This window comes from Lonchura striata, chromosome 30, assembly GCF_050655825.1.
Source record: "Lonchura striata isolate lonStrDom1 chromosome 30, ASM5065582v1, whole genome shotgun sequence".
Taxonomy (NCBI): domain Eukaryota; kingdom Metazoa; phylum Chordata; class Aves; order Passeriformes; family Estrildidae; genus Lonchura; species Lonchura striata.
Window position 1 is genome coordinate 7,762,675 of NC_140732.1, and position 25,364 is coordinate 7,788,038.

General features: G+C 53.5%; 1 protein-coding gene across 1 annotated transcript in view; it reads left to right on the forward strand.

Moving 5' to 3' along the window:
• The window catches only part of CAMSAP3 (calmodulin regulated spectrin associated protein family member 3), a 33,147-nt gene extending 8,187 nt beyond the window's left edge, over positions 1-24,960 (forward strand). The window contains exons 3-19 of the mRNA XM_085563131.1: positions 552-686; positions 775-906; positions 2,992-3,024; positions 4,414-4,461; positions 5,219-5,357; positions 6,247-6,386; positions 9,298-9,391; positions 9,880-9,919; positions 10,137-10,192; positions 10,814-10,886; positions 11,467-12,781; positions 13,974-14,249; positions 17,457-17,748; positions 19,086-19,167; positions 20,007-20,113; positions 21,610-21,728; positions 24,645-24,960. Coding sequence (XP_085419257.1) covers positions 552-686; positions 775-906; positions 2,992-3,024; positions 4,414-4,461; positions 5,219-5,357; positions 6,247-6,386; positions 9,298-9,391; positions 9,880-9,919; positions 10,137-10,192; positions 10,814-10,886; positions 11,467-12,781; positions 13,974-14,249; positions 17,457-17,748; positions 19,086-19,167; positions 20,007-20,113; positions 21,610-21,728; positions 24,645-24,929 — 3,366 coding nt within the window. The 3' untranslated portion in view covers positions 24,930-24,960. The remainder of the gene's footprint in view (positions 1-551; positions 687-774; positions 907-2,991; positions 3,025-4,413; positions 4,462-5,218; positions 5,358-6,246; positions 6,387-9,297; positions 9,392-9,879; positions 9,920-10,136; positions 10,193-10,813; positions 10,887-11,466; positions 12,782-13,973; positions 14,250-17,456; positions 17,749-19,085; positions 19,168-20,006; positions 20,114-21,609; positions 21,729-24,644) is intronic.
• Positions 24,961-25,364: the final 404 nt, after the last annotated feature.

The window sequence follows — 25,364 nt, forward strand, 5'->3', positions numbered from 1 at the left end:
AAACAAATCTTTCCCAAATTTTTCCCAAATTTTCCCCAAATTTCCTCTTAAAACCCATATTTTTCAAAAATTCCCCCCAAAACCCCAAAATTCCCCCTAAATTTCCCCCCAAAACCCCAAATTTCCCCCCAAATTCCCACCCAGGACTCTCCCAATACCCAAAATTTCCACCCAAAACCCAAATTTTTCCCAAATTTCCCCCAAAACCCCACATTTTGCCGCAAAACCCCAAATTTTCCCTGCTAAAACCCAAATTTTTCACAAAATTTCCCCTCAAAACCCCAAATTTTTCCCAAATTCCCCCCCAAAATTTCCCCCCTAAACCCCAAATTTTTCCCAAATTCCCCCCAAAATTTCCCCCATAAAACCCAAATTTTTCCCAAATTCCCCCCAAAATTTCCCCCCTAAACCCCAAATTTTTCCCAAATTCCCCCCAAAATTTCCCCCCTAAATCCCAAACTTTTCCTGCTTTCCCCCCAAAATTTCCCCCCTAAACCCCAAATTTCCCCCAGATTTGCCCAAAATCCCCAAATTTCGCCCCAAACCCGCAGGGCGCCCACCTGGCGCTGATCGATTCCCTCATGGCCGCGTTTGTCGCCGAGGCCACCCGAAATTTGGGGTCCCCCCCCGGCGCCCCCCCGGGACCCCAAAATTGGGAAGCCAAAATTTTGGCCTGGTTGGACACGGTGAGTTGGAATTTTTTTGGGGGTTTTTGGGGTTTTTTTTGGGGTGAAAAAGGGAAAAAAAATTGAATTTTTGGGGTGTTTTTTTCAGGTGAATCGGAAGCTGCAGGAAAGCACCGAACAGGAGGGGGGGGGGACACCCCAAAATTCGGGGAACCCCCAAAATTCCGGGAACCCCCAAAATCCGGGAGGCGGCGAAGCGGCGCCGGCGGGAGCCAACAAGGTTGGGGGGTTTGGGGGTGGAAAATGGGAAAAAACGGGGAAAAAACGGGAAAAAAACGGGAAAAACTGGAAAAAAAAAGGGTAAAAAAAGGCAGGAAAATTCCACCAAAAATCGCCAATAATCCATAAAAAGTCCCCCCCAAAAATCCCCAAAAAATCCCTAAAAATGTGTTTGAAAAATCGTTTAAAAAGAAAAAAATAATTGAAGAAAATCCAGGGAAAAATCCTAAAAAATGCACGAAAAACCCACAAAAATATTCCAGAAAAATCCTAAAAAATCCACCAAAAAAATCCCAAGAAATGCATTAAAAAATCGCCCAAAAAATTGACAACAAATCCAGAGAAAAAAGAAAAAAAGTCCACAAAAAATGCATTAAATAATCCTCAGTCACCAAAAAATGCACAAAAATTGCAAAAAAATTACCAAAATAGCCACAAAAAATACCAAGAAAATCCCAAATTAAAAAAAAAAAACAACAAAATGACAAATAAACAAAAAAAAGCATCCGAGAAAAATCCAGTTTTTTTCCCCAAAATATCCCATAAAATCTCATTTTCCACCTTTTCTGTCCCTTCTCTGCTGTGATCGCTCTTTTCTCAATGTCTCAGCTCCAAAAAATCCCAAAAAATCCCCCAAAAAAATCCCAAAAAGTCCCCGAAAAATTGTAAAACATCCCCAAAAAATTGCCAAAAAAATCCCCTCAAAATCCTAAAAAAACCACAAAAAAATCCTAAGAAAATCTCCAAAAAAATCCTAAAAAAACCTCAAAAAATAATTTAAAAAATCACAAAAAAACATCCAAAAAGCCACCAAAAATCCCAATAAATGGCAAATAAATTACAAGAAAATCCTTTAAAAATCCTAAAAAATCTGTAACAAATCACAAAAAGACCACCAAAAAAATCCTAAAAAGTCCCACAAAAAATCACCCAAAAATCTGAAAAAAACCACAGAAAAAAATGAAAAAAATCACAAAAAATCCCTAAAAATCCTAAAAAAATCCCCCAAAAATTAAAAAAAAATTCCTAAAAAAATCCCTGAAAATCCTTTAAAAATAACTAAAAACCCTAAAAAAATCCCCCCTAAAATTGTAAAGAATTCACAAAAAAATCCACAAAAATCCCCCAAAAAATCCCAAAAAGTCTGAAAAAAATCACAAAAAATAAATCCACAAAAAAATCCTAAAAAAAATCCTCAAAAATGCTAAAAAAATCCACAAAGAGTCAGAAAAAAAATCCAAAAAAAATCCTAAGAAATCACCAAAAATTGTAAAAAAATCACAAAAAAATCCACAAAATTCCCCAAAAAATCCAAAAAAAAAAACCCCAAAAATATCCACAAAATAATCCCCTAAAATGCTGAAAAATCCACAAGAATCAGAAACCAATCCCAAAAAAATCCTTTAAAAATCCCCTAAAAATCCACAAAAAATCCCCGAAAAATCTGGAAAAAATCACCCAAAAAAAATCCACAAAAAAATACTAAAAAAATCCCCAAAAATGCTAAAAAATCCACAAAGAATCAGAAAAATTCCCAACAAAACCCCAAAAAAATCCCCCTAAAATTGTAAAAAATTCACAAAAAAACCCCCGAAATTCCCCAAAAAATCTGAAAAAAACCTCAAAAAAATCCACAAAAAAACCCCCGAAAAAAATCCACAAAAAACCCACTAAAATGCTAAAAAATCCCCAAAGAATCAGAAAAAAAATCCCTAAAAAAAATCCTTAAAAAATCTCCAAAAAATCCTAAAAAATCCCCTAAAAATCCTTAAAAAAAATCTCAAAAAAATCCTAAAAAAATCCCCTAAATCTCCCCAAAAAATCCAGCAAAAAAATCCACAAAAAATCCCCATAAATTCACCAAAAAATTCCCGAAAAATCCAATTTTTCTCCCGAAATTCCCCTAAAAATTCCCATTTCCCGCCCCTTTCTCTTTCCCCTCTGCCGCGGCTCTCGGGGTCCTCCCGGATTTTGGGTCCCCCGGATTTTGGGTCCCCCCGGATTTTGGGTCCCCCCGGATTTTGGGTCCCCCAGATTTTGGGTCCCCCGGATTTTGGGGTCCCCCTGACCCCCCCTCTCTCCCCAGTGTCCCACCCGCTGGTACTGGAAGTTGGTGCCCGTAAGTGGGGGCTTCGCTCGGGCCCAAAATCCTCTTTTTTCACCCCAAAAATCCCCCAAATTCCCCAAATTCCCTCCCCTGCCTGCTCCGACCCCGCCCAAATTTTCAGGGGGTGAAAATCCCCCAAAATTTGGGAGCAACCAGAAATTCCTGCTTGGATTTGGGGGGGGGGCTGAGGGGGAAAAAAATTAGAAAAAAAATCAAAATAATTAAGAAAAAAAAAAATTCAAAAAAATTGAAAAAAAAAAAAATCCAGAAAATGGAGAAAAATGGAAAAAAATCCAAGAAATTTAAAAAAATTTCAAAGAATTAAAAAAAAATTTGAACAATTTTCAAACATTTTTTTTAAAATTTGGAAAAATTTTTAAAAATTTTAAAAATTGAACAAAATTTTTTAAAAATCCGCAAAAAGTTCAAAAAAATTCAGAAAAAGTCCAAGAAAATAAAAAAAAAAATTTAAAAATTAAAATTTTTTAAAAATTAGAAGAAGACAAAAATTCCAAAGAAATTGGAAAAAAAGTTTAATTAAAATAAAACTTTTAATTGCAAAAAAATTGCAAAAATTCCTCCAAATTTTGGGTTTTTTGGGACCCCCCCAGCTCCTCCCCCCCCTTTTCTGTGTCTTGCGTCGAACTCTGGGAGGGGGCGGGGCATGCAAATGAGAGGGCGTGGCATGCAAATGAAGTGTGCTGCATGCAAATGAGGGGGCGGGGCTTGCACACCACCACCACCCCCCTTATTTTGGACTTTTTTTTAGGATTTATTTTCTTGTTTTGTTTTGTTTTTTGTAGTTTTTTTAAATTTTTGGGTTCCCATCCACATTTTTAGGGTTTCTTTTCCTTTTTCCCCTTTTTAAATCCTTTTTTACCCCTTTTTTTCCTTTTTTTTGTTACATTTTCCCCCCATTTAATTCAATTTTTTCCAAATTTTTTCCCCTGTTTTTCCCAATTTCCCCAGTTTTTCCCAAATTTTCCCTTCTCCCAATTTTTAGGCACCCCCTCTACAATTTTCAGATTTTTTTTTCCTTTTTTCTTTCTTTAAATATTTTTTCCCTCCTTTTATCCTCGATTTTTACTAATCTTTCCCATTTTTCCAAAATTTTGCCTACCCCGCATTTTTTGGGGCGCTCTTTCCATTTTTGGGGTCTTTTTTCCTTCTTTTCCCTCTTTAAATCCATTTCCCCTCTTTTTTTTCCCATTTCTCCCTCATTTTTTCTCTCAATTTTCCCCAATTTTCCTCTTTTTTTCCCCATTTTCCCACTTATTTTCCCCAAATTTTCCCTATCCCCCCATTTTTTGGGGTGCTCCTTCCATTTTTGGGCGTCTCCTTTTCATTTTCGGCCTCCCCGGGTGGGTTTTTGGGGACCCCCTGACTCTATTTTTCCCGCAGCACGCCATCGCCTTCTGTTTGAAAGAATCGGGGAATAAACCTCCGGTGGTAAGGACCCCCCCCAAAAAATCCAAAATTTGGGGAGGGGGCACCCCCTTTTCCCCCCCTCGGGTACCCCCAAACCCCTCCCCAAAATCCTGGACTCCCCCCCCAAAAAAATCCCGCCCTAAAACCCAATTTTGGGGCATTTTTCGGGTTTTTAAAAGGGTTTTTAGGGTGAGCCTACCCAAAAATTGTGGTCGCCCCAAAAAATTTGGGGTCCCCTCCCCTGCATGCGCCTGTTTTGGGGGGGTGGGAGGAATTTTGGGGGATTTTGGGAGATTTGGGGATCCCGGGGGGGATTTTGGGGTCACCTTGCCCCTTTTTTAAGGGAACCCCCTCATTTTGGGAGGGTTTGGGGTCCCCCTTTTGATACTTTTGGGGTGTCCCCAACCCCTCCCCAAACTGGGAGGATTTTGGGGACCCCCCCTTTGTAATTTTGGGGTGTTTCCCCCTATTTGACCCCCCCCCTTTGTTATTTTTGGGGTGATTTTGGCCAATTTTGGGGTCCCCAACCTGAGGCTGCTTTGCGGACTGCACCATTTTCATTATTTGCGGGGGGGGGGGGTCTTCTTTTCTATGGGGGTGAATTTGGGACTATTTTGGGGGGGATCCTTCCACTTTTAGGGCGGTTTTGGGGGTTTTGAAACCCCCTTTTTTATTTTTTGGGGGAACCCTTCCACTTTGAGGGGGTTTGAGGCGGTTTTGGGATTTTTGGGGAATCTCCTTAACCCCCCCCTCCTCCCCTCACGATTTTCCCGCCAAGATTCGGTACCGGAAGGACAAAGGAGCCGCTCCGGCGCCCCCCCCATTCCCTCCTGTGAGGGGGCTGCAGGATTTGGCCAGCGGGGGGGTCCTGGCGGCCGCCATCCACTTCTACTGCCCCCAATCCCTCCGCCTCGAGGGTAAGGGTGGATTTTTTGGGGGGAATTTTAGGAGTTTTTGGGGTTTTTTTGAGGGTGGAGGGGGTGCTGCCATAGGGATCCGCTAGGGGCGCTGTGGTTGGACTGTACCAATCTGGGGGGGGGGGGGGCGGACCCGGGGGGGTTCCGTAGGGAAATCGGGTGGTACCATGGGGAGGGTCTCAATGGGGGGGATATTGGGGGGGTCTTTGAAGGGTTTTGGGGGGATTTTAGGGGGGGGTTGAAAGATTTTGGGGGTTTTTGGGGTTTTTTTGGGCGTCCCATAAAGGGCGGGGGGAGCCCCCGCTAGGGGCGCTGTGGTTGGACTGTACCAATCTGAGGATGGGGGGGGGGGTTTCCAGAGGGAAATCGGGTTGTACCATGGGGAGGGTCTCAATGGGGGGGACATTGGGGGGGTCTCTGAAGGGTTTGGGGGGGATTTTGAGGATTTAGGGGGGATTTGGGGATATATTGGGATGTTTGGGGGGATTTTGGGGCGATTTTGGGAGAGCTTTTGAAAGACTTTGGGGGATTTTGCAGGTTTCTGGGGGGTTTTGATGGGGGTTTTGATGGGGATTTTGAATTATTTGGGGGGGTTGGGAAATTGAGGAGTATTTTGGGGGGGTTTGAAAGTTTTGGGGGGATTTAGGGAATTTTGGGGGGTTCCTGAGGAGATTTAGGGGCATCTTGGTGGGTTTCTGGGGGATTTTAGGGGGATTTTTGAAAGATTTTGGAGGGATTTTAGGGAAAATTTGGACCCTAATGGGAGTATCCCAATGGGGGATATGGGGAAATCCCATAAAGGGTGCACTCCATGGATTTGGGGTTTCCTGGAGGTTTTTTTAGGGTGTAACCCCCATATATTTTTTTTTTCCCCTCTGGAATTTCCTAGAAATCCGCCTCGGGGCGCCGCTGGCGCTGCCGGACCGGCTGCACAACCTGGGGCTGGTGCGCGAGTTCGGCGCGCGGCACCTGCGCACGCGCTGCCCGCTGGCCGTGGAGGACCTGCTCTACATGGCGCCCGCCCTCAAGGTGAGAACATGGGAGAAAACGGGTTAAACTGGGGGAAAATGGGTGAAAAACTGGGGGAAAGTGGGTTAAAGTGGGGGAAACTGGGAGAAAATGGGGGAAACTGGGAGAAAATGGGGGAAACTGGGAGAAAATGTGGGGTAATTGGGAGAAAATGGGTTAAAAAACTGGGGGAAAGTGGGTTAAAGTGGGAGAAAATGGGGGAAACTGGGAGAAAATGGGACAAAATGGGGGAAACTGGGAGAAAATGCGGGAAATTGGGAGAAAATGGGTTAAAAAACTGGGGGAAAATGGGTATAAGTGGGAGAAAATGGGAGAAACTTGGACAAAATGGGGGAAACTGGGAGAAAATGGGGGAAACTGGGAGAAAATGGGGGAAACTGGGAGAAAATGGGTTAAAAAACTGGGGGAAAGTGGGTTAAAGTGGGACAAAATGGGGGAAACTGGGAGAAAATGGGGGAAACTGGGAGAAAATGGGGGAAACTGGGAGAAAATGGGTTAAAAAACTGGGGGAAAGTGGGTTAAAGTGGGAGAAAATGGGGGAAACTGGGAGAAAATGTGGGAAATTGGGAGAAAATGGGTTAAAAAACTGGGGGAAAATGGGTGTAAGTTGGAGAAAATGGGAGAAACTTGGACAAAATGGGGGAAACTGGGAGAAAATGGGGGAAACTGGGAGAAAATGGGGAAGACTGGGAGAAAATGGGGAAAACTGGGAGAAAATGTGACAAAATGGGTTAAACTGGGGGAAAATGGGTTAAAGTTGGAGAAAACTGAGGAAACTGGGAGAAACTGGGAAAAAATGGGTTAAAAATGGGGGGGAAATGGGTTAAAGTGTGAGAAAATTGGGGAAATTCGGAGAAACTGGGAGAAAATGGGGGAAACTGGGAGAAAATGGGTTAAAGTAGGTTAAAATGGGAGAAAATTGGTTAAAGTAGGTTAAAATGGGAGAAACTGGGTTAAACTGGGCAGGGATTGGGGTTAAACTGGGAGAAACTGAGAGAAATTGAGTGGGGATTGGGGGAAACGGTTAAACTGGGAGAAACTGGGTTAAACTGGGTGGGGATTGAGTGAAACTGGGAGGGATTGGGGGAAACTGGGTTAAACTGGGAAAAACTGGGTTAAACTGGGAGAAACTGGGAGAAACTGGGTTTAAATGGGAGAAAATGGGCTAAAGTGGGAGAAACTTGGTTCAGCTGGGAGAAACTAGGCTAAAATGGGAGAAACTGTTTAAACTGGGTTAAAATGGGAGAAAATGGGTTAATCTGGGAGAAACTGGGTTAAAGTGGGATAAAATGGGTTAAACTGGAACAAACTGGGTTAAGCTGAGTTAAAGTGGGAGAAACTGGGACAAACTGGGATAAAATTTTAGAAACTGGGAGAAACTGGGGCAAACTGGGAGGAATTTGGTGAACTGGGAGGGAATGGAGGCAATGAGGGAAATGGGACAAGATGGCGGCTGCCCTGAGGGAGGGAACTGGGGAGAAATTGGGATAAACTGGGGGAAACTGTGAGAAACTGGGATAAACTGGGGGAAACTGTGAGAAACTGGGGGAAACTGGGAGAAACTGGGAGAAATTTGGCGAATTGGGCAGGAATGGAGGCAATGAGGGCAATGGGACAAGATGGCGGCTGCCCTGAGGGAGGGAATTGGGAGAAACTGGGTTAAACTGGGATAAACTGGGGAGAAACCAGGGGAAACTGGGGAGAAACCGGGGTAAACTGGGATAATATCTTAGAAACTGGGATAAACTGGGCAAACTGGGAGAAATTTGGTGAACTGGGAGGGAATGGAGGCAATGAGGGCAATGGGGCAACATGGCGGCCACCCAGAGGGGGAAACTGGGGAGAAATTGGGTTAAACTGGGGAGAAACTGGGAAAACTGGGATGAACTGGGTTAAAATGGGTTAAATTGGAGTAAACTGGGATAAACTGGGAAGACACTGGGAGAAACTGGGAGGAATTTGGTGAACTGGGAGGGAATGGAGGGAATGAGGGCAATGGGACAAGATGGCGGCTGCCCTGTGGGGGAAACTGGGGAGAAATTGGGTTAAACTGGGGAGAAACTGGGAAAACTGGGATGAACTGGGTTAAAATGGGTTAAACTGGAGTAAACTGGGATAAACTGGGAAGACACTGGGAGAAACTGGGAGGAATTTGGTGAACTGGGAGGGAATGGAGGGAATGAGGGCAATGGGACAAGATGGCGGCTGCCCTGAGGGAGGGAACTGGGGAGAAATTGGGATAAACTGGGGAGAAACTGGGAAAACTGGGATGAACTGGGTTAAAATGGGTTAAATTGGAGTAAACTGGGATAAACTGGGAAGACACTGGGAGAAACTGGGAGGAATTTGGTGAACTGGGAGGGAATGGAGGGAATGAGGGCAATGGGACAAGATGGCGGCTGCCCTGAGGGAGGGAACTGGGGAGAAATTGGGATAAACTGGGGGAAACTGTGAGAAACTGGGATAAACTGGGAGAAAGTGGGGTAAACTGGTATAAACTGGGAAGACACTGCGGGAAACTGGGAGAAACTGGGAGGAATTTTGTGAACTGGGAGAGAATGGAGGGAATGAGGGCAATGGGACAAGATGGCGGCTGCCCTGAGGGAGGGAACTGGGGAGAAATTGGGATAAACTGGGGGAAACTGGGAGAAAGTGGGGTAAACTGGGATAAACTGGGAAGACACTGGGGGAAACTGGGAGAAACTGGGAGGAATTTGGTGAACTGGGAGAGAATGGAGGGAATGAGGGCAATGGGACAAGATGGCGGCCGCCCTGAGGGGGAAACTGGGGAGAAATTGGGATAAACTGGGGGATACTGGGAGGCACTGGGGGATACTGGGAGGAACTGGGAGGCACTGGGGGATACTGGTCCATACTGGGAGCCCCCCCTGACCCCCCTTTGTGCCCCCAGTTGAACGTGGGGGCTTTCCTGGCCGAGCTCTTCCTGTGCTTCGAGGTGCTGAGACCCCCGTTTGTCACCCCCCGGCAGCTGGGGGGGGGCTCAGGTACGGGGGGGGACCCCAAATTTTGGGGGGATGGGGTCAGGTAGGGGGGACCCCAAATTTGGAATTGCCAAACCCCAAAAATGGGGAGGGGGTCCCAAAAATCCCAAAAATTTGGGACACTAAAATTGAGGGGGGACGGACTGAAGGGACCCCAAATTTGGGGGGGGTCAGGTGGTGGGGGACCCCAAATTTTGGGGGGGGTCAGGTAGGGGGGGAGACCCCAAATTTTGGGAGGGGTCAGGTAGGGGGAGGGCCCCAAATTTTTGGAGGGGCCAAACCCCAGAAATGGGGAGGGGTCCCAAAGATCCCAAAAATTTGGGACACTAAAATTGACAGGGAGGAACTGAAGGGACCCCAAATTTGGGGGGGTGCCCAAATTTTGGGGGGAGGGCGGTCAGGTAGGGGGGACCCCAAATTTTGGGGGGGTCTGATGGGGGGGACCCCAAATTTTGGGGGGGTACCTTCCAAAATTTCCCCTCCCCGCCCAGAATCTCCGGCTGCTGGTGATGCTCCGAACGCCAAAAGCAGGTGAGAATTTTGGGGGATTTTGGGGTTTTTTGGGGGGATTTTGGGTTGGGTTTTTTTGTGGGAGGGATTTTGGGGTTTTTTTGTGGGAGGGATTTTGGTTTTTTTGTGTTTTTTTTTTTGAGGGAGATGTTGGGGTTTCGGGAAGGATTTTGGGGTTTTCTTTGGGGCAATTTTTGGGATTTTTGGGGGTCACTGACCCCCCGTGACCCCCCCACAGCTCCCCTGGCTTCAACTTTCGGCACCCCCTGTTGGCAGGGGGGGGGCAGCCCCCAGGTAAGACCCCCCCCAAATCTGGGGGGAACCCCAAAAATTTGGGGAGGGGGATTTGGGGTTGTGGGGGATGGCTGGGGAAGGATTTTGGGGAGTCCTGAGGGAATTTTGGGATTTTGGGGGGTCCTGGGGGAGCTCACTGGGATTTTTGGGGGAGGTCACTGAGCTGGGACGATCTGGGGGGGACCCCAAGAATTTGGGGAGGGGTCCCAGAGGGAGAGTTTGGGGTTAGGGGAGGGTCTGGGGAGGGATTTTGGGGGGTCCTGAGGGAGATCATTTGATCTGGGAGGGGTCCCAGGGGGGTTTTGGGGAAGATTTGGAGGGTCCTGGGGAAATTTAGGGGGATCCTGGGGATTTGGAGGGTCCTGGGGGATTTGGGGGGTGTCCTGGGGGGATTTTGGGGGGGGAATTTGGGTTGAATTTGGGGGTTGCTGGGATTTTTGGGGGGGTCACTGAGCTGGGAGGGCGCCCATTTTGGGGAGGGATTTTGGGGGGTCCTGGGGGAATTTTGGGATTTTGGAGCATCCTGGGGGAGCTCATTGGGATTTTTGGGGGGGTCTCTGAGCTTGGGGGGGTTTTGGGTCTGGGGGTGACCCCATTTCTTCTCCCCCCCCCCCAAAAAAGGCCTCCTGCCCCACTCCCCCTCCCTCCCCCACGGCGACGGCTTCGGGAAGGGCTGGAGCAAGAGACCCCTCAGGTGAGGGGGGTTTGGGGGGTCCTGGGGGGCTTGGGGAGGATTTGGGGGGTCCTGGGGAATTTGGGGGGGTCCCAGGCGGGTTTTGGGATGCATTTGGGGGGGTCCTGGGGGATTTGGGTGGTTCCAGGGGGGATTTGGGGAGGATTTGGGGCATCTTGGGGGATTTGGGGGGTCCTGGGGGATTTGGGGGGGGTCCCAGGGGGGATTTGGGGGGTCCTGGGGGATTTGGGGGGGGGTCCCAGGGGGATTTGGGGGGTCCTGAGGGATTTGGGGGGGGGTCCCAGGAAGGTTTTGGGGAGGATTTGTGGGGTCTTGGAGGATTTGGGGGGGTCCTGGGGGATTTTGGGGTGTCCCAGAGGGTTTGCGGTGCAGATTTAGAGTGATGTGGATAAATTTGAGGTGATTTGGGGCGATTTGGGTCAGATTTGGGCAATTTGGGTCAATTTTGGGTCAAATTTGGGGCGATTTCCCTCAAATTTGAGGCGATTTTGTTCCGATTTGGGTGCGGATTTTAACCAAATGATTTGGGGACACTCTGGGGACACTTTTTGAGTTCTCACCCCCCCGTGTCCCTCCCCAGCCACCCCCTGTCCCAAGCTGTGTCCTTCAGCATCCCCTTCGGCCTGGACAGCGACGTCGACATCGTCATGGGCAACCCCGTGGGGGTCCCGGCCGGGACCCTCGCCCGCTCCGCCAGCTCCGACAGCCTCGCCCCGCGCCACCGCCGCTGCCACCCGCCGGGTGCCACCCCTGCCACCCCCCCGGCCGTCCCCAACGGCGTCCCCGAGCCCGCCGAGCCCCCCAGCATCGAGGAGGCTCTGCAGATCATCCACAGCTCCGAGCGCCTCCTCCCCGACGGAGCCCCCGACGCTTTTTTCCTCCACTCCCCGGAGCCTCCCCCTCCTCAAAACCCCCAAAATCTCCTTGGAACCTCTCCGAATCTTTCTGGCGCCCCCCAAAATCTCCTTGGAACCCCTCCGAATCCTTCTGGTGCCCCCCAAAATCCTCCCCAAAATCCAGCCCGTCCCATGACCAGCTTCGCCGAGCGCAAGAAGAAACTGGAAGAAGCCACCGGCGCCGCCCCCGCCAATCCCCCCGGGGGTCTCGGCGTGAATTTGGGGGGGGTCCCCACCTCTCCCGGGGGTCCCCCCGAATCGGGCGGGGGTCTCAGCGCCGAGATGTCGCAGCTGGGAGCTCGTTTGGAGGAGAAGCGCCGCGCCATCGAGGCGCAGAAGAAACGCATCGAGGCCATTTTCGCCAAGCACCGCCAGCGCTTGGGCCAAAGCGCTTTGCAGCGCCTCCGCCACGACGAGGAGGGGGCTTCCCCCGCCCTTCCCGAGGAGGAATTGAGTCTGGGGGCTCCACCAAAACCGCCTCCGGCCCCTCCAGGGCAATACGAAGCGGCGGTGGCCAGGCTGAGCGCGGCGCTGAGCTCGTTGCAGCTGGACATGCAACGCTTGACGCAGCAGCAGGAGCGGCTGCTGCTGGAGCAGAGACCCCACGGAGCCCCCCAGGCTTGGGTGATCCCCCTCCCCAAATCCACCAAAACCCCCTCGGCAACCCCAAAAAACACCCCAGGCTCGCCGGCGCCCGCCAGGAGAGGAGGAGGAGGAGGAAGCAGCAACAATGCAGGAAATGCGACGGCAGGAGGAGGAGGAGCCGCGGGTTCTGTCGCGGTATCGGCGGGGGGGTCTCGGAAGCCCCCTCCCCGCAGCCCCAGGAGACCCCGGCCCGCGGAGCTGCGGCTGCCGCCCCTGACGCGGGTGCTGACCCCTCCCCACGACGTGGACACGCTGCCCCACCTGCGGCGCTTCTCGCCCAGCCAGGTGCCCGTGCAGACCCGCAGCTCGCTGCGCTTCGCCGACGGCCAGGAGGAGCAGCACGAGGAGGAGGAGGTGAGATTGGGGGAAATTCGGGTCAGAATTGGGGAAATTCAGGTCAGATTCAGGTAAATTTGGGTTAGATTTGGGGTGATTTGGGTCAGATTTGGGGTGATTCGGGTCAGGTGCAGACCCGCAGCTCGCTGCGCTTCGCCGACGGCCAGGAGGAGCAGCACGAGGAGGAGGAGGTGAGATTGGGGGAAATTTGGGGAAATTCGGGTCAGATTTGGGGAAATTCAGGTCAGATTTGGGGTGATTTGGGTCAGATGCAGACCCGCAGCTCGCTGCGCTTTGCCGACGGCCAGGAGGAGCAGCACGAGGAGGAGGAGGTGAGATCTGGGGAAATTCGGGTCAGATTTGGGGAAATTCAGGTCAGATTTGGGGAAATTCGCATCAGATTTGGGGTGATTCGGGTCAGGTGCAGACCCGCAGCTCGCTGCGCTTCGCCGATGGCCAGGAGGAGCAGCACAAGGAGCAGGAGGTGAGATTTGGGGAGGATTTGGGAAATTCGGGTCAGATTTGGGGAAATTCGGGTCAGATTTGGGGTGATTTGGGTCAGATTCGGGTCAGATTTGGGGAAATTGGGGTCAGATGCAGACCCGCAGCTCGCTGCACTTCGCCGACGGCCAGGAGGAGGAGCAGCACGAGGAGGAGGAGGTGAGATTGGGGGAATTTAGGGAGGATTTGGGGAAATTTGGGTCAGATCTGGGGAAATACGGGGGAAATTTGGGTCAGGTACAGACCCGCAGCTCGCTGCACTTCGCTGACGGCCAGGAGGAGCAGCACAAGGAGCAGGAGGTGAGATTTGGGGAGGATTTGGGAAATTCGGGTCAGATTTGGGGTGATTTGGGGAAATTTGGGTCAGATTTGGGGAAATTTTGATAGGATTTGGGTCAGATTTGGGGAAATTGGGGTCAGATGCAGACCCGCAGCTCGCTGCGCTTCGCCGACGGCCAGGAGGAGCAGCACAAGGAGCAGGAGGTGAGATTTGGGGAGGATTTGGGAAATTTGGGTCAGATTTGGGGAAATTTGGGCCAGATTTGGGGAGATTTCGATAGGATTTGGGTCAGATTTGGGGTGATTTGGGTCAGATCAATGCCACCATGGTGCCACCCCGGTGCCATTCAATGCCACCCCGGTGCCACCCCGGTGCCACCCCGGTGCCACCCCGGTGCCACTCGGTGCCACCCCGGTGTCCCCTCCCCAGCAGGGACCCCCGCCGCCCTCGGCGCCCCCCGAGTCGCCCCCGGTGCCCGGCCGGGGCGCGCTGCGCGCCCGCGCCTGCGGCGATGGCACCAGCGACGCGTCCCTGTCCCCCGGCGAGGCTGGCACGGCCGGGGCGCCCCGGGGACACCCCGAGGAGGAGGAGGAGGAGGAGGAGGAGGAGGAGGAGGAGGAGGAAGGAGAAGGGGACTCGCTGGAGGGGTCCCCCACCGAAGGGGGCAATGGGGGACCCCGCGCCAGCGTGGGGTTCTTCTGTAAGGTACGGCGGGGACGGCGCTGGGGACATTGGGGACATCGCTGGGGACGGTGGGGACATTGGTGGGGACATTGGTGACACCGGGGACGGCGCTGGGGACATTGGGGACATCGCTGGGGACGGTGGGGACATTGGTGGGGACACTGGGGACGGTGCTGGGGATGGTGGGGACATTGGTGGGGACACTGGGGACACCGGGGACGGCGCTGGGGACATTGGGGACATCGCTGGGGATGGTGGGGACATTGTTGCGGACACTGGGGACACCGGGGATGGCACTGGGGACATTGCTGGGGACATTGGGGACATTGCTGGGGATGGTGGGGACATTGGTGGGGACATTGGGGACACCGGGGACGGCACTGGGGACAGCGGGGACATTGCTGGGGACATTGGGGATGTTGGGGACATTGGTGGGGACGCTGGGGACACCAGGGATGGCGCTGGGGACAGCGGGGATGGCGCTGGGGACATTGGGGACATCGCTGGGGATGTTGGGGACATTGGTGGGGACATTGTGGACACCGGGGATGGCGTTGGGGACAGTGCTGGGGACACTGGGGACATCATTGGGGATGGTGGGGACATTGGTGGGGACACTGGGGACACCGGGGATGGCACTGGGGACATTGCTGGGGACATTGGTGGGGACATTGGGGACACCGGGGACGGTGCTGGGGACAGCGGGGAGGGCACAGAGGTGGCACTGGGGTGGCATTGGGGAGGGGGTGGTGGCATTGGGACAGACGACATGGTGGCATTGGGACAAGGGAGATGGTGGCATTGGGACAGGGGACATGGTGGCCCCAGGACAGGGGACACGATGGCACTGGGGTGACGACGATGGTGGCATTGGGACAGGGGACTTGGTGGCACTGGGGTGAGGGGGGTGGTGGCACTGGGACTGGGGAGGTGGTGGCACTGGGATGAGGGACAAGGTGGCACTGGGATGGCGGCAGTGGTGGCACAGGAACACAGAGGGGGTGGTGACACTGAGGTGGTGGCACCATGGGGACACTGGGGGTGGTGGCACTGGGGTGGTGGCACCATGGGGACACTGAGGTGGTGACACTGAGGTGGTTGGTGGCAGTGGTGGCACCATGGGGACTCTGGGGTGGTGACACTGGGGTGGTGGCACAGGGACACTGGGGTGGTGGCACTGGGGTGGTGGCAGCATGGGGACACGGGTGGTGGCAGTGGGGTGGTGGCAGTGGTGGCACCATGGGGACACTGGGGGTGGTGACACTGGGGTGGTGGCACCACGGGGACACTGGGGTGGTGACACTGGGGTGGTGGCACCATGGGGACACGGGTGGTGGTGGCACTGGGGTGGTGGCACAGGGACACTGGGGGTGGTGGCACTGGGGTGGTGGCACCATGGGGACACTGGGGGTGGTGGCACCACGGGGACACTGGGGGTGGTGACACTGGGGTGGTGGCACCATGGGGACACTGAGGTGGTGACACTGAGGTGGTTGGTGGCAGTGGTGGCACCACGGGGACACTGAGGTGGTGACACTGGGGTGGTGGCACCACGGGGACACTGGGGTGGTGACACTGAGGTGGTTGGTGGCAGTGGTGGCACCATGGGGACTCTGGGGTGGTGACACTGGGGTGGTGGCACAGGGACACTGGGGTGGTGGCACTGGGGTGGTGGCACCATGGGGACACTGGGGGTGGTGGCACTGGGGTGGTGGCACCATGGGGACACGGGTGGTGGCACAGGGGTGGTGGCACCACGGGGACACTGAGGTGGTGACACTGAGGTGGTTGGTGGCAGTGGTGGCACCACGGGGACTCTGGGGTGGTGGCACAGGGACAGGAGGTGTCCCCATGTCCCCGTGTCCCCCTGTCCCCCCCGTCGCAGCTCGATGACACCGACCCCTCCCCCCCCCGCCGCGCCCCTCCCCCCCGCGGCAGCGCCGCCTGTGGGGGGCGGGGCAGGAGCAGCCCCCGGAGCGGTGAGCGGGAATTGGGGAGGGGGCTCGGAATTGGGGAGGGGGTCCGGAAATGGGGAGGGGTCTGGAATTGGGGAGGGGGCTTGGAATTGGGGAGGGGGTCCGGAAATGGGGAGGGGTCTGGAATTGGGGAGGGGGCCCGGAATTGGGGAGGGGGCTCGGAATTGGGGAGGGGTCTGGAATTGGGGAGGGGTCTGGAAATGGGGAGGGGGCTCGGAATTGGGGAGGGGTCTGGAAATGGGGAGGGGGCCAGGAAATGGGGAGGGGGCTTGGAATTGGGGAGGGGGCTTGGAATTGGGGAGGGGGCCCGGAATTGGGGAGAGGGCTCGGAATTGGGGAGGGGTCTGGAAATGGGGAGGGGGCCAGGAAATGGGGAGGGGGCTTGGAATTGGGGAGGGGTCTGGAACTGGGGAGGGGGCTCGGAAATGGGGACAGGGCTCGGAATTGGGGAGGGGTCTGGAATTGGGGAGGGGGCTCGGAAATGGGGAGGGGGCTTGGAATTGGGGAGGGGGCCTGGAATTGGGGAGGGGGCCTGGAATTGGGGAGGGGGCCCGGAATTGGGGAGGGGGTCTGGAATTGGGGAGGGGTCCCGGAATTGGGGAGGGGGCCCGGAATTGGGGAGGGGTCCCGGAATTGGGGAGGGGGCCCGGAATTGGGGAGGGGGCTCGGAATTGGGGAGGGGGTCTGGAATTGGGGAGGGGGCTTGGAATTGGGGAGGGGGCCCGGAAATGGGGAGGGGTCTGGAATTGGGGAGGGGTCCCGGAATTGGGGAGGGGTCCCGGAATTGGGGAGGGGGCCCGGAAATGGGGAGGGGGTCTGGAATTGGGGAGGGGTCCCGGAATTGGGGAGGGGGCCCGGAAATGGGGAGGGGGTCTGGAATTGGGGAGGGGGTCTGGAATTGGGAAGGGGGCCCGGAATTGGGGAGGGGGCCCAGAACTGGGGAGGGGGCTTGGAATTGGGGAGGGGGCCCGGAATTGGGGAGGGGTCCCAGAAATGGGGGAGGGTCTGAAAAATGGGGGAGGGGTCCCGGAATTGGGGAGGGGTCCCAGAAATGGGGGAGGGGGTCCCAGAAATGGGGGAGGGTCCAAAAAATGGGGAGGGGGCTCCTAAAAATGGAGGGGGTCTAAAATTTGGGGAGGGGCCTCTCCATTATTTCCCTCTCAAGAAGAATTTGGGGAGGGGTCCTGACCCTTTCCCCCCCTCGAGAAGAATTTGGGGAGGGGTCCTGACCCTTTCCCCCCCTCCCAGCCCCCCCTCGGAGCCCCCCCAGCTGCCCCCAGCCCCGGAGAAGGAATTTGGGGAGGGGTCTCGGCGGGGGGAGTTCACCCGGCTGGAGTACGAGCGGCGGCAGCAGCTGAAGCTGATGGAGGAGCTGGAGAAGGTCCTGAGACCCCCCCGCGGGACCCCCGCCCCAAAATCGGGGGGGGGCAACACTCGGGGACCCCCCCGGGAACCCCAAATTAGGGGAGGGGGCTCGGGGAGACCCCGGCCCCGCTGCTGCGACGACTCGGCCCTGGGGAGGAGCCCCCCCAAGGGGCTGCTGGGTAAGGGGGGCCTGAAATGGGGCTGGGGGCTTCGGGGTACCCCTGAAATGGGGCTGGGGGCTTCGGGGTACCCCTGAAATGGGGCTGGGGAGATCCCCAAAATGGGGCTGGGGGCTCTGGGGTCACCCCCAAAATGGGGCTGGGGGGTTTGGGGTCATCCCTGAAATGGGGCTGGGGGCTTCGGGGTACCCCTGAAATGGGGCTGGGGGCTTTGGGGGTCACCTCTGAAATGGGTCTGGGGGCTTCGGGGTCATCCCTGAAATGGGGCTGGGGGCTTCGGGTACCCCTGAAATGGGGCTGGGGAGATCCCCAAAATGGGGCTGGGGGCTTCGGGGTCACCCCTAAAATGGGGCTGGGGGGTTTGGGGTCATCCCTGAAATGGGGCTGGGGGCTTCGGGGTACCCCTGAAATGGGGCTGGGGTCTTGGGGAATTTGGGGAGGGGTCTCGGGGAATTTGGGGAGGGGTGTCCGGGAATTTGGGTGTGTTGGGGAATTTGGGGAGGGGTCGGGGGTAATTTGGGGAGGGGTCTCACCTCTCCCAGAGCTCTGTCCTTGGGTTTTGGGGGGCGTTCTGGGGAGGGGTCTCGGGATTTTGGGGGGATTTTTTGGGGGTCCCTGAATTTGGGGGTCCTGGGGAATTTGAGGAGGGGTCTGTGGGAATTTGGGGAGGGGTCGGGGGAATTTGGGGAGGGGTCTGTGGGAATTTGGGGAGGGGTCTCACTCCTGTCCCCCCAGGCTCGCGCCTCTCCAAGGTCTATTCCCAGAGCTTGGGGGGGATTTTGGGGAGGGGTCTCTGGATTTTGGGGAGGTTTTTGGGGGTCCCTGGGTTTGGGGGTCCCGGGGAATTTGGGGAGGGGTCTCAGGGAATTTGGGGAGGGGTCGGGGGGAATTTGGGGAGGGGTCGGGGTAATTTGGGGAGGGGTCTCACCCCCTGTCCCCCCAGGCTCGCGCCTCTCCAAGGTTTATTCCCAGAGTTTGGGGGGGATTTTGGGGAGGGGTCTCTGGATTTTGGGGAGGGTTTTGGGGGGTCCCTGAATTTGGGGGTCCCGGGGAATTTGGGGAGGGGTCTGTGGGAATTTGGGGAGGGGTCTCAGGGAATTTGGGGAGGGGTCAGGGTAATTTGGGGAGGGGTCTCCCCCCTGTCCCCCCAGGCTCGCGCCTCTCCAAGGTCAATTCCCAGAGCTTGGGGGGGATTTTGGGGAGGGGTCTCTGGATTTTGGGGAGGTTTTTGGGGGGTCCCTGAATTTGGGGGTCCCGGGGAATTTGGGGAGGGGTTTTTGGGAATTTGGGGAGGGGTCGGGGGAATTTGGGGAGGGGTCTCACCCCTGTCGCCCCAGGCTCGCGCCTCTCCAAGGTCTATTCCCAGAGTTCGCTCTCCCTGTCCAGCGTGGCCGAGCCGGGGGGGGGGCGCAGCCACAGGTGAGGGGGGGAATTTGGGGGAATTTGGGGAAATTTGGGGAAATTTGGGAAAATTTGGGGTTTTGGGGGGAAAATTTGGGGTTTTGGGGGAGAATTTTGGGCAAAATTTGGGGCTTTTAGGAGGGATTTTGGGGGAAATATCGGGGGAAATTTGGGGGTTTTGGGGGGGATTTAGGGGAAATTTGGGGGTTTTAGGGGAAAATTTGGGAGTTTTGGGAGGATTTTGGGGGAATTTGGGGGGGATTTGGGGTTTTTGGGGGGAAATTTGGGGGTTTTAGGGGAAAATTTTGTGGTTTTGGGAGGGGATTTTGGGGTTTGGGGGAAAATCTGGGGGATTTGGCGTTTGAAGGAAGATTTGGGGGGACTGGGGAAATTTGGGGTTTTGGGGGGGATTTTGGGGGAAATTTGGGGGGAGAATTTTGGGGAAATTTGGTGGTTTTAGGGGAAAATTTTGGGGTCTTGGGAGGGGATTTTCGGATTTGGGGAAAGATTTGAGGCTCTGGGGAAAAATTTGGTGGTTTTGGGGTGGAAATTTGGGAATTTTTGTGGGGAAATTTGGGGCTTTTAGGGGAAAGTTTGGGGTTTTGGGAGGGGATTTTGGGGTTTTGGGGAGGATTTTGGGGGAAACTTGGGGTTTTTAGGGGAAAATTTTGGGGTCTTTGGAGGGGGTTTTGGGGGGGAATTTGGGGGTCTTGGGGAAATTTTACGGGGAAATTTGGGGTTTTAAGGGGAATTTTTGGGGTCGGATCAGGAACTTTGGGATCATTTGGGGGAATTTGGGGATTTTGGGGGATTTTGGAATTTTGGGGAGGGGTCTCTGACCTTTTCCCCTCCCCCAGCCGGGCCGGGTCCCCCTCGGGGCCGGGGTCCCCGAGCCGAGCGCCCCCCGCTGGCCGCGAGTGGGAGCACGACTCCAACCCCTCCTCACCAGGGCCGGAGTACACGGGTGAGACCCCTCCCCAAATTACCCAAATCCCCCCGAAATCACCCCAAAAATATCCCGAAATCAGCCCAAAATCCCCTGCGACCCCAAACCCCCCAACCCCTCCTCACCGGGGCCAGAGTACACGGGTGAGACCCCTCCCCAAATTACCCAAATCCCCCCGAAATCACCCCAAAAATATCCCAAAATATCCCAAAATCAGCCCAAAATCTCCTGCGACCCCAAACCCCCCAACCCCTCCTCAGCAGGGCCGGAGTACACGGGTGAGACCCCTCCCCAAATTACCCAAATCCCCCCGAAATCACCCCAAAAATATCCAAAAATATCCCAAAATCAGCCCAAAATCTCCTGCGACCCCAAACCCCCCAACCCCTCCTCACCAGGGCCGGAGTACACGGGTGAGACCCCTCCCCAAATTACCCAAATCCCCCCGAAATCACCCCAAAAATATCCCGAAATCAGCCCAAAATCCCCTGCGACCCCAAACCCCCCAACCCCTCCTCACCGGGGCCAGAGTACACGGGTGAGACCCCTCCCCAAATTACCCAAATCCCCCCGAAATCACCCCAAAAATATCCCAAAATCAGCCCAAACCCCCCAACCCCTCCTCAGCAGGGCCGGAGTACACGGGTGAGACCCCTCCCCAAATTACCCAAAACCCCCCGAAATCACCCCAAAAATATCCCAAAATATCCCGAAATCAGCCCAAAATCCCCTGCGACCCCAAACCCCCCAACCCCTCCTCACCAGGGCCGGAGTACACGGGTGAGACCCCTCCCCAAATTACCCAAAATAGCCCAAATCCCCCAAATTTTCCTCAAATTTTCCCCAAAATCCCCCAAATTTGGTCCTCAACCTCCCCAAAATCTCCCAATTTTCCCCCAAATCCTCCAAATTTCCCCAAATTCCCCCTAAATAACCTCCCTCAATTCTTCCAAATCTCCCCCAAATCCGCCCAAATCTCTCCCAAATCCACCCAAATCTCCCCCAAACTCCACAAATTTTCCCCCAAACCCCCCAAACTTTTCCCAAAATCCCCCAAACTTTTCCCAAATCCCCCATTTTTTTCCCAAAATCCCCCAAATTTCCCCCAAATCCCCCAGGTCCTAGGCTGTATAAGGAGCCCACAGCCAGGTCCTGATTTTCCCTTCCCCTGCCCCAAAACCCCAAAAATCCCCCCCGAAACCCCCAAAATTCTCCCCAAATCCCCCAAACGTTTCCCAAATCCCCCAATTTTTTCCCCAAATCCCCCAAATTTTTCCCAAATTCCCCAAATTTCCCAAAATCTCCCAAATTTCCACCCAAATCCCCCAAATTTCCCCCAAAATCCCCAAATTTCCTCCTCAACCTCCCTCAAACCCCCTAATTTTTCCCCAAAATCCCCCAAATTTCCCTTCAAATCCCCCAAATTTTCCCCCAAACCTTTCCCAAAATCTCCCAAACTTTTCCCAAATCCCCCAAATTGCCCAAAATCCCCCAAATTTCCCCCAAACCCGCAGGTCCGAGGCTGTACAAGGAGCCCACGGCCAGGTCCAACCGGCCGCTGATCCAGAACGCGCTGGCGCACTGCGTGCTGGCCGGGACCCCCAACGCCCCCCTGAGGGCCAAGGTGCTGCAGGTGGGACCCAAAATCACCCAAAATAACCCCAAAATCACCCCAAAATCCCCCAGAACCCACAGCCAGACAGGGGCCCCAAAAAACCCCACAGGGAACCCAAAAAAACCCAAATTCCTACAGCGATCCTAAATCCCCCTGAGGGCCAAGGTGCTGCAGGTGGGACCCAAAACCCCCCAAAATCACCCCAAAATCCCCCCAAAATCCCCCAGAACCCACAGCCAGACAGGGGCCCCAAAAAACCCCACAGGGAACCCAAAAAAACCCAAATTCCTACAGCGATCCTAAATCCCCCTGAGGGCCAAGGTGCTGCAGGTGGGACCTAAAACCCCCCAAAATCACCCCAAAATCCCCCCAAAATCCCCCAGAACCCACAGCCAGACAGGGACCCCAAAAAACCCCACAAGGAACCCAAAAAACCCCACAAGGAACCCAAAAAACCCCACAGGGAACCCAAAAAAACCCAAATTCCTACAGCGATTCTAAATCCCCCTGAGGGCCAAGGTGCTGCAGGTGGGACCCAAAACCCCCCAAAATCACCCCAAAATCACCCCAAAATCCCCCAGAACCCACAGCCAGACAGGGACCCCAAAAACCCCACAGGGAACCCAAAAACCCCACAGGGAACCCAAAAAAACCCCAAATTCCTACAGCGATCCCGAAAGGAAAAAAGTGCTGCAGGTGAGACCCCAAAAATCCCCCCAAAATCCCCGAAAATCCCCAAAAATCACCCCAAAATCCCCCAGAACCCACAGCCAGACAGGGACCCCAAAAAACCCCACAGAGAACCCAAAAAAACCCAAATTCCTACAGCGATCCCGAAAGGAAAAAAGTGCTGCAGGTGAGACCCCAAAAATCACCCCAAAATCCCCCCAAAATCCCCAAAAATCCCACAAAATCCCCAAAAATCACCCCAAAAATGCCCCAGAACCCACAGCCAGACAGGGACCCCAAAAAACCCCACAGAGAACCCAAAAAAACCCAAATTCCTACAGCGATCCTAAATCCTTATAGTGACCCCAAAGGAACAAAGTGCTGCAGGTGAGACCCCAAAAATCACCCCAAAATTCCCCCAAAATCCCCCTAAAACCCCCAAAATCTCCCTAAAAACTTCAAAATCCCCCCAAAAAACCCCATAAACCCCTAAAAAAACCCATAAATAGCCAAAAAAAACCCCAAAATCACCAAAAAAAAACCCCATAAATCCCCTAGAAAAACCTCCACAAATCTCCCGGAAATCCCTCAAAAACCCCCACAAAGCCCCCAAAAAACCCCAGAAAATCCCCCCAAAGATCCTATAAATCCCTGAAAAATCCCAAAATCCCCAAAAAATGCCCATAAATCCCTAAAAAACCCATAAATCCCTCATAAATCACCACAAAAAACTCCAAAACCCCCCCAGAAATCCCCTAGAAAAACCTCCACAAATCCCTCAAAAACCCCCACAAAGCCCCCAAAAAACCCCAGAAATCCCCCCAAAAATCCCATAAATCCCTGAAAAAATCCCACAAACCTCCCAAAACCCTCCCAAATCCTCTCAAAATCCCCTGAGAGACCCCAAGAAATCCCCTAAAAAACCCCATAAAAATCCCCAAAAACCCCCAAAAAACCCCAGAAATCCCCTCAAAAATCCCATAAATCCCTAAAAAATCCCATAAATCCCCCCAAAAATCCCATAAATCCCTGAAAAAATCCCACAAACCTCCCAAAACCCTCCCAAATCCTCTCAAAATCCCCTGAAAGACCCCAGAAATCCCTCAAAAAACCCCATAAAATCCCAGAAAAACCCCACAGAAAACACCAAAAGCCCCAAAAAAACCCATAAACCCCCCAAAAAACCCCATAAATCCCTCATAAATCACAAAAAAAACCCAAAACCCCCCCAGAAATCCCCTAGAAATACCTCCAGAAATCCCCCAAAAACCCCCACAAAGCCTCCAAAAAACCCCAAAAATCCCCTTAAAAATCCCATAAATCCCTAAAAAAATCCCATAAATCCCCCCAAAAATCCCATAAATCCCTGAAAAAATCCCACAAACCACCCAAAAAATGCCATTTAAACCTGACAAACCCCTTAAAAACCCTCCCAAATCCTCTCAAAATCCCCTGAGAGACCCCAAAAATCCCCAAGAAATCCCCTAAAAAACCCCATAAAACCCCCAAAAAACCCCCAAAAAACCCCAGAAATCCCCTGAAAAATCCCATAAATCCCTAAAAAATCCCATAAATCCCCCCATAAATCCCTGAAAAAATCCCACAAACCTCCCAAAACCCTCACAAATCCTCTCAAAATCCCCTGAGAGACCCCAGAAATCCCCAAGAAATCCCCTAAAAAACCCCATAAAATCCCCAAAAACCCCCAAAAAAACCCCAGAAATCCCCTTAAAAATCCCATAAATCCCTAAAAAATCCCATAAACCCCCCAAAAATCCCATAAATCCCTGAAAAAATCCCACAAACCTCCCAAAACCCTCCCAAATCCTCTCAAAATCCCCTGAAATCCCCCAGAAATCCCTCAAAAAACCCCATAAAATCCCAGAAAAACCCCACAAAAAACACCAAAAACCCCAAAAAAACCCATAAACCCCCCAAAATACCCCAGAAATCCCTCATAAATCACCAAAAACAAAACAAGAGCCCCCCAGAAATCCCCCAGAAAAACCTCCAGAAATCCCCAAAAACCCCCACAAATCCCCCAAAAACCCCCACAAAGCCTCCAAAAAACCCCAGAAATCCCCCGAAAAACCCCATAAATCCCCCAAAAATACCATTTAAACCCGACAAACCCCTGAAAAACCCTCCCAAATCCTCTCAAAACCCCCTGAGAGACCCCAAGAAATCCCCTAAAAAACCCCATAAAACCCCATAAAACCCCCCAAAACCCCCCAAACCCCCCCAAGCCCGCCTTTGCCGTTGCAGGAGATGGAGCAGAGCTCGGCGCAGCAGCTGCTGATCCTGTTCCGGGACGGGGGCTGCCAGTTTCGGGGTGTTTACGCGCTGGGGGGGATCCCCCCGACCCTGCGGCGCCTGGCGGGCTCGGGGCCCCGCAGCGTGCCCCTGCCCATGGTCGAGGCTCTCTACAAGTACCAGTCGGACCAGCGGCGCTTCTGCCGCCTCCCGGCGCGCACCATGAGCGGCAGCGTGGACGCCTTCACCATCCCCGGCCACCTCTGGCACCCCAAAAAACCCGGCACCCCCAAATAAAACCCAAAAACGGGGCTGACCCCAAAAACGATCCCGTCTGTGCTGCACTTTGTGTTGTTAATGGGGATTTGGGGACATTTGGGGACATTTGGTGACACCTGGAATGGGTCCAGGGAGTGTCATCCCCTCCAAGGACACTTTGGGTGCCCCCCCGAGCTGTGGCACCCCAAAAAACCCGGCACCCCCAAATAAAACCCAAAAACGGGGCTGACCCCAAAAATGATCTCGTTGTGTGCTGCACTTCGTGTTGCTAATGGGGATTTGGGGATGTTTGGGGACGTTTGGGGACACCTGGAATGGGTTTGGATTTAGGGGGACGCCTTCACCATCCCCGGCCACCTCTGGCACCCCAAAAAACCCGGCACCCCCAAATAAAACCCAAAAACGGGGCTGACCCCAAAAACGATCCCATCTGTGCTGCACTTTGTGTTATTA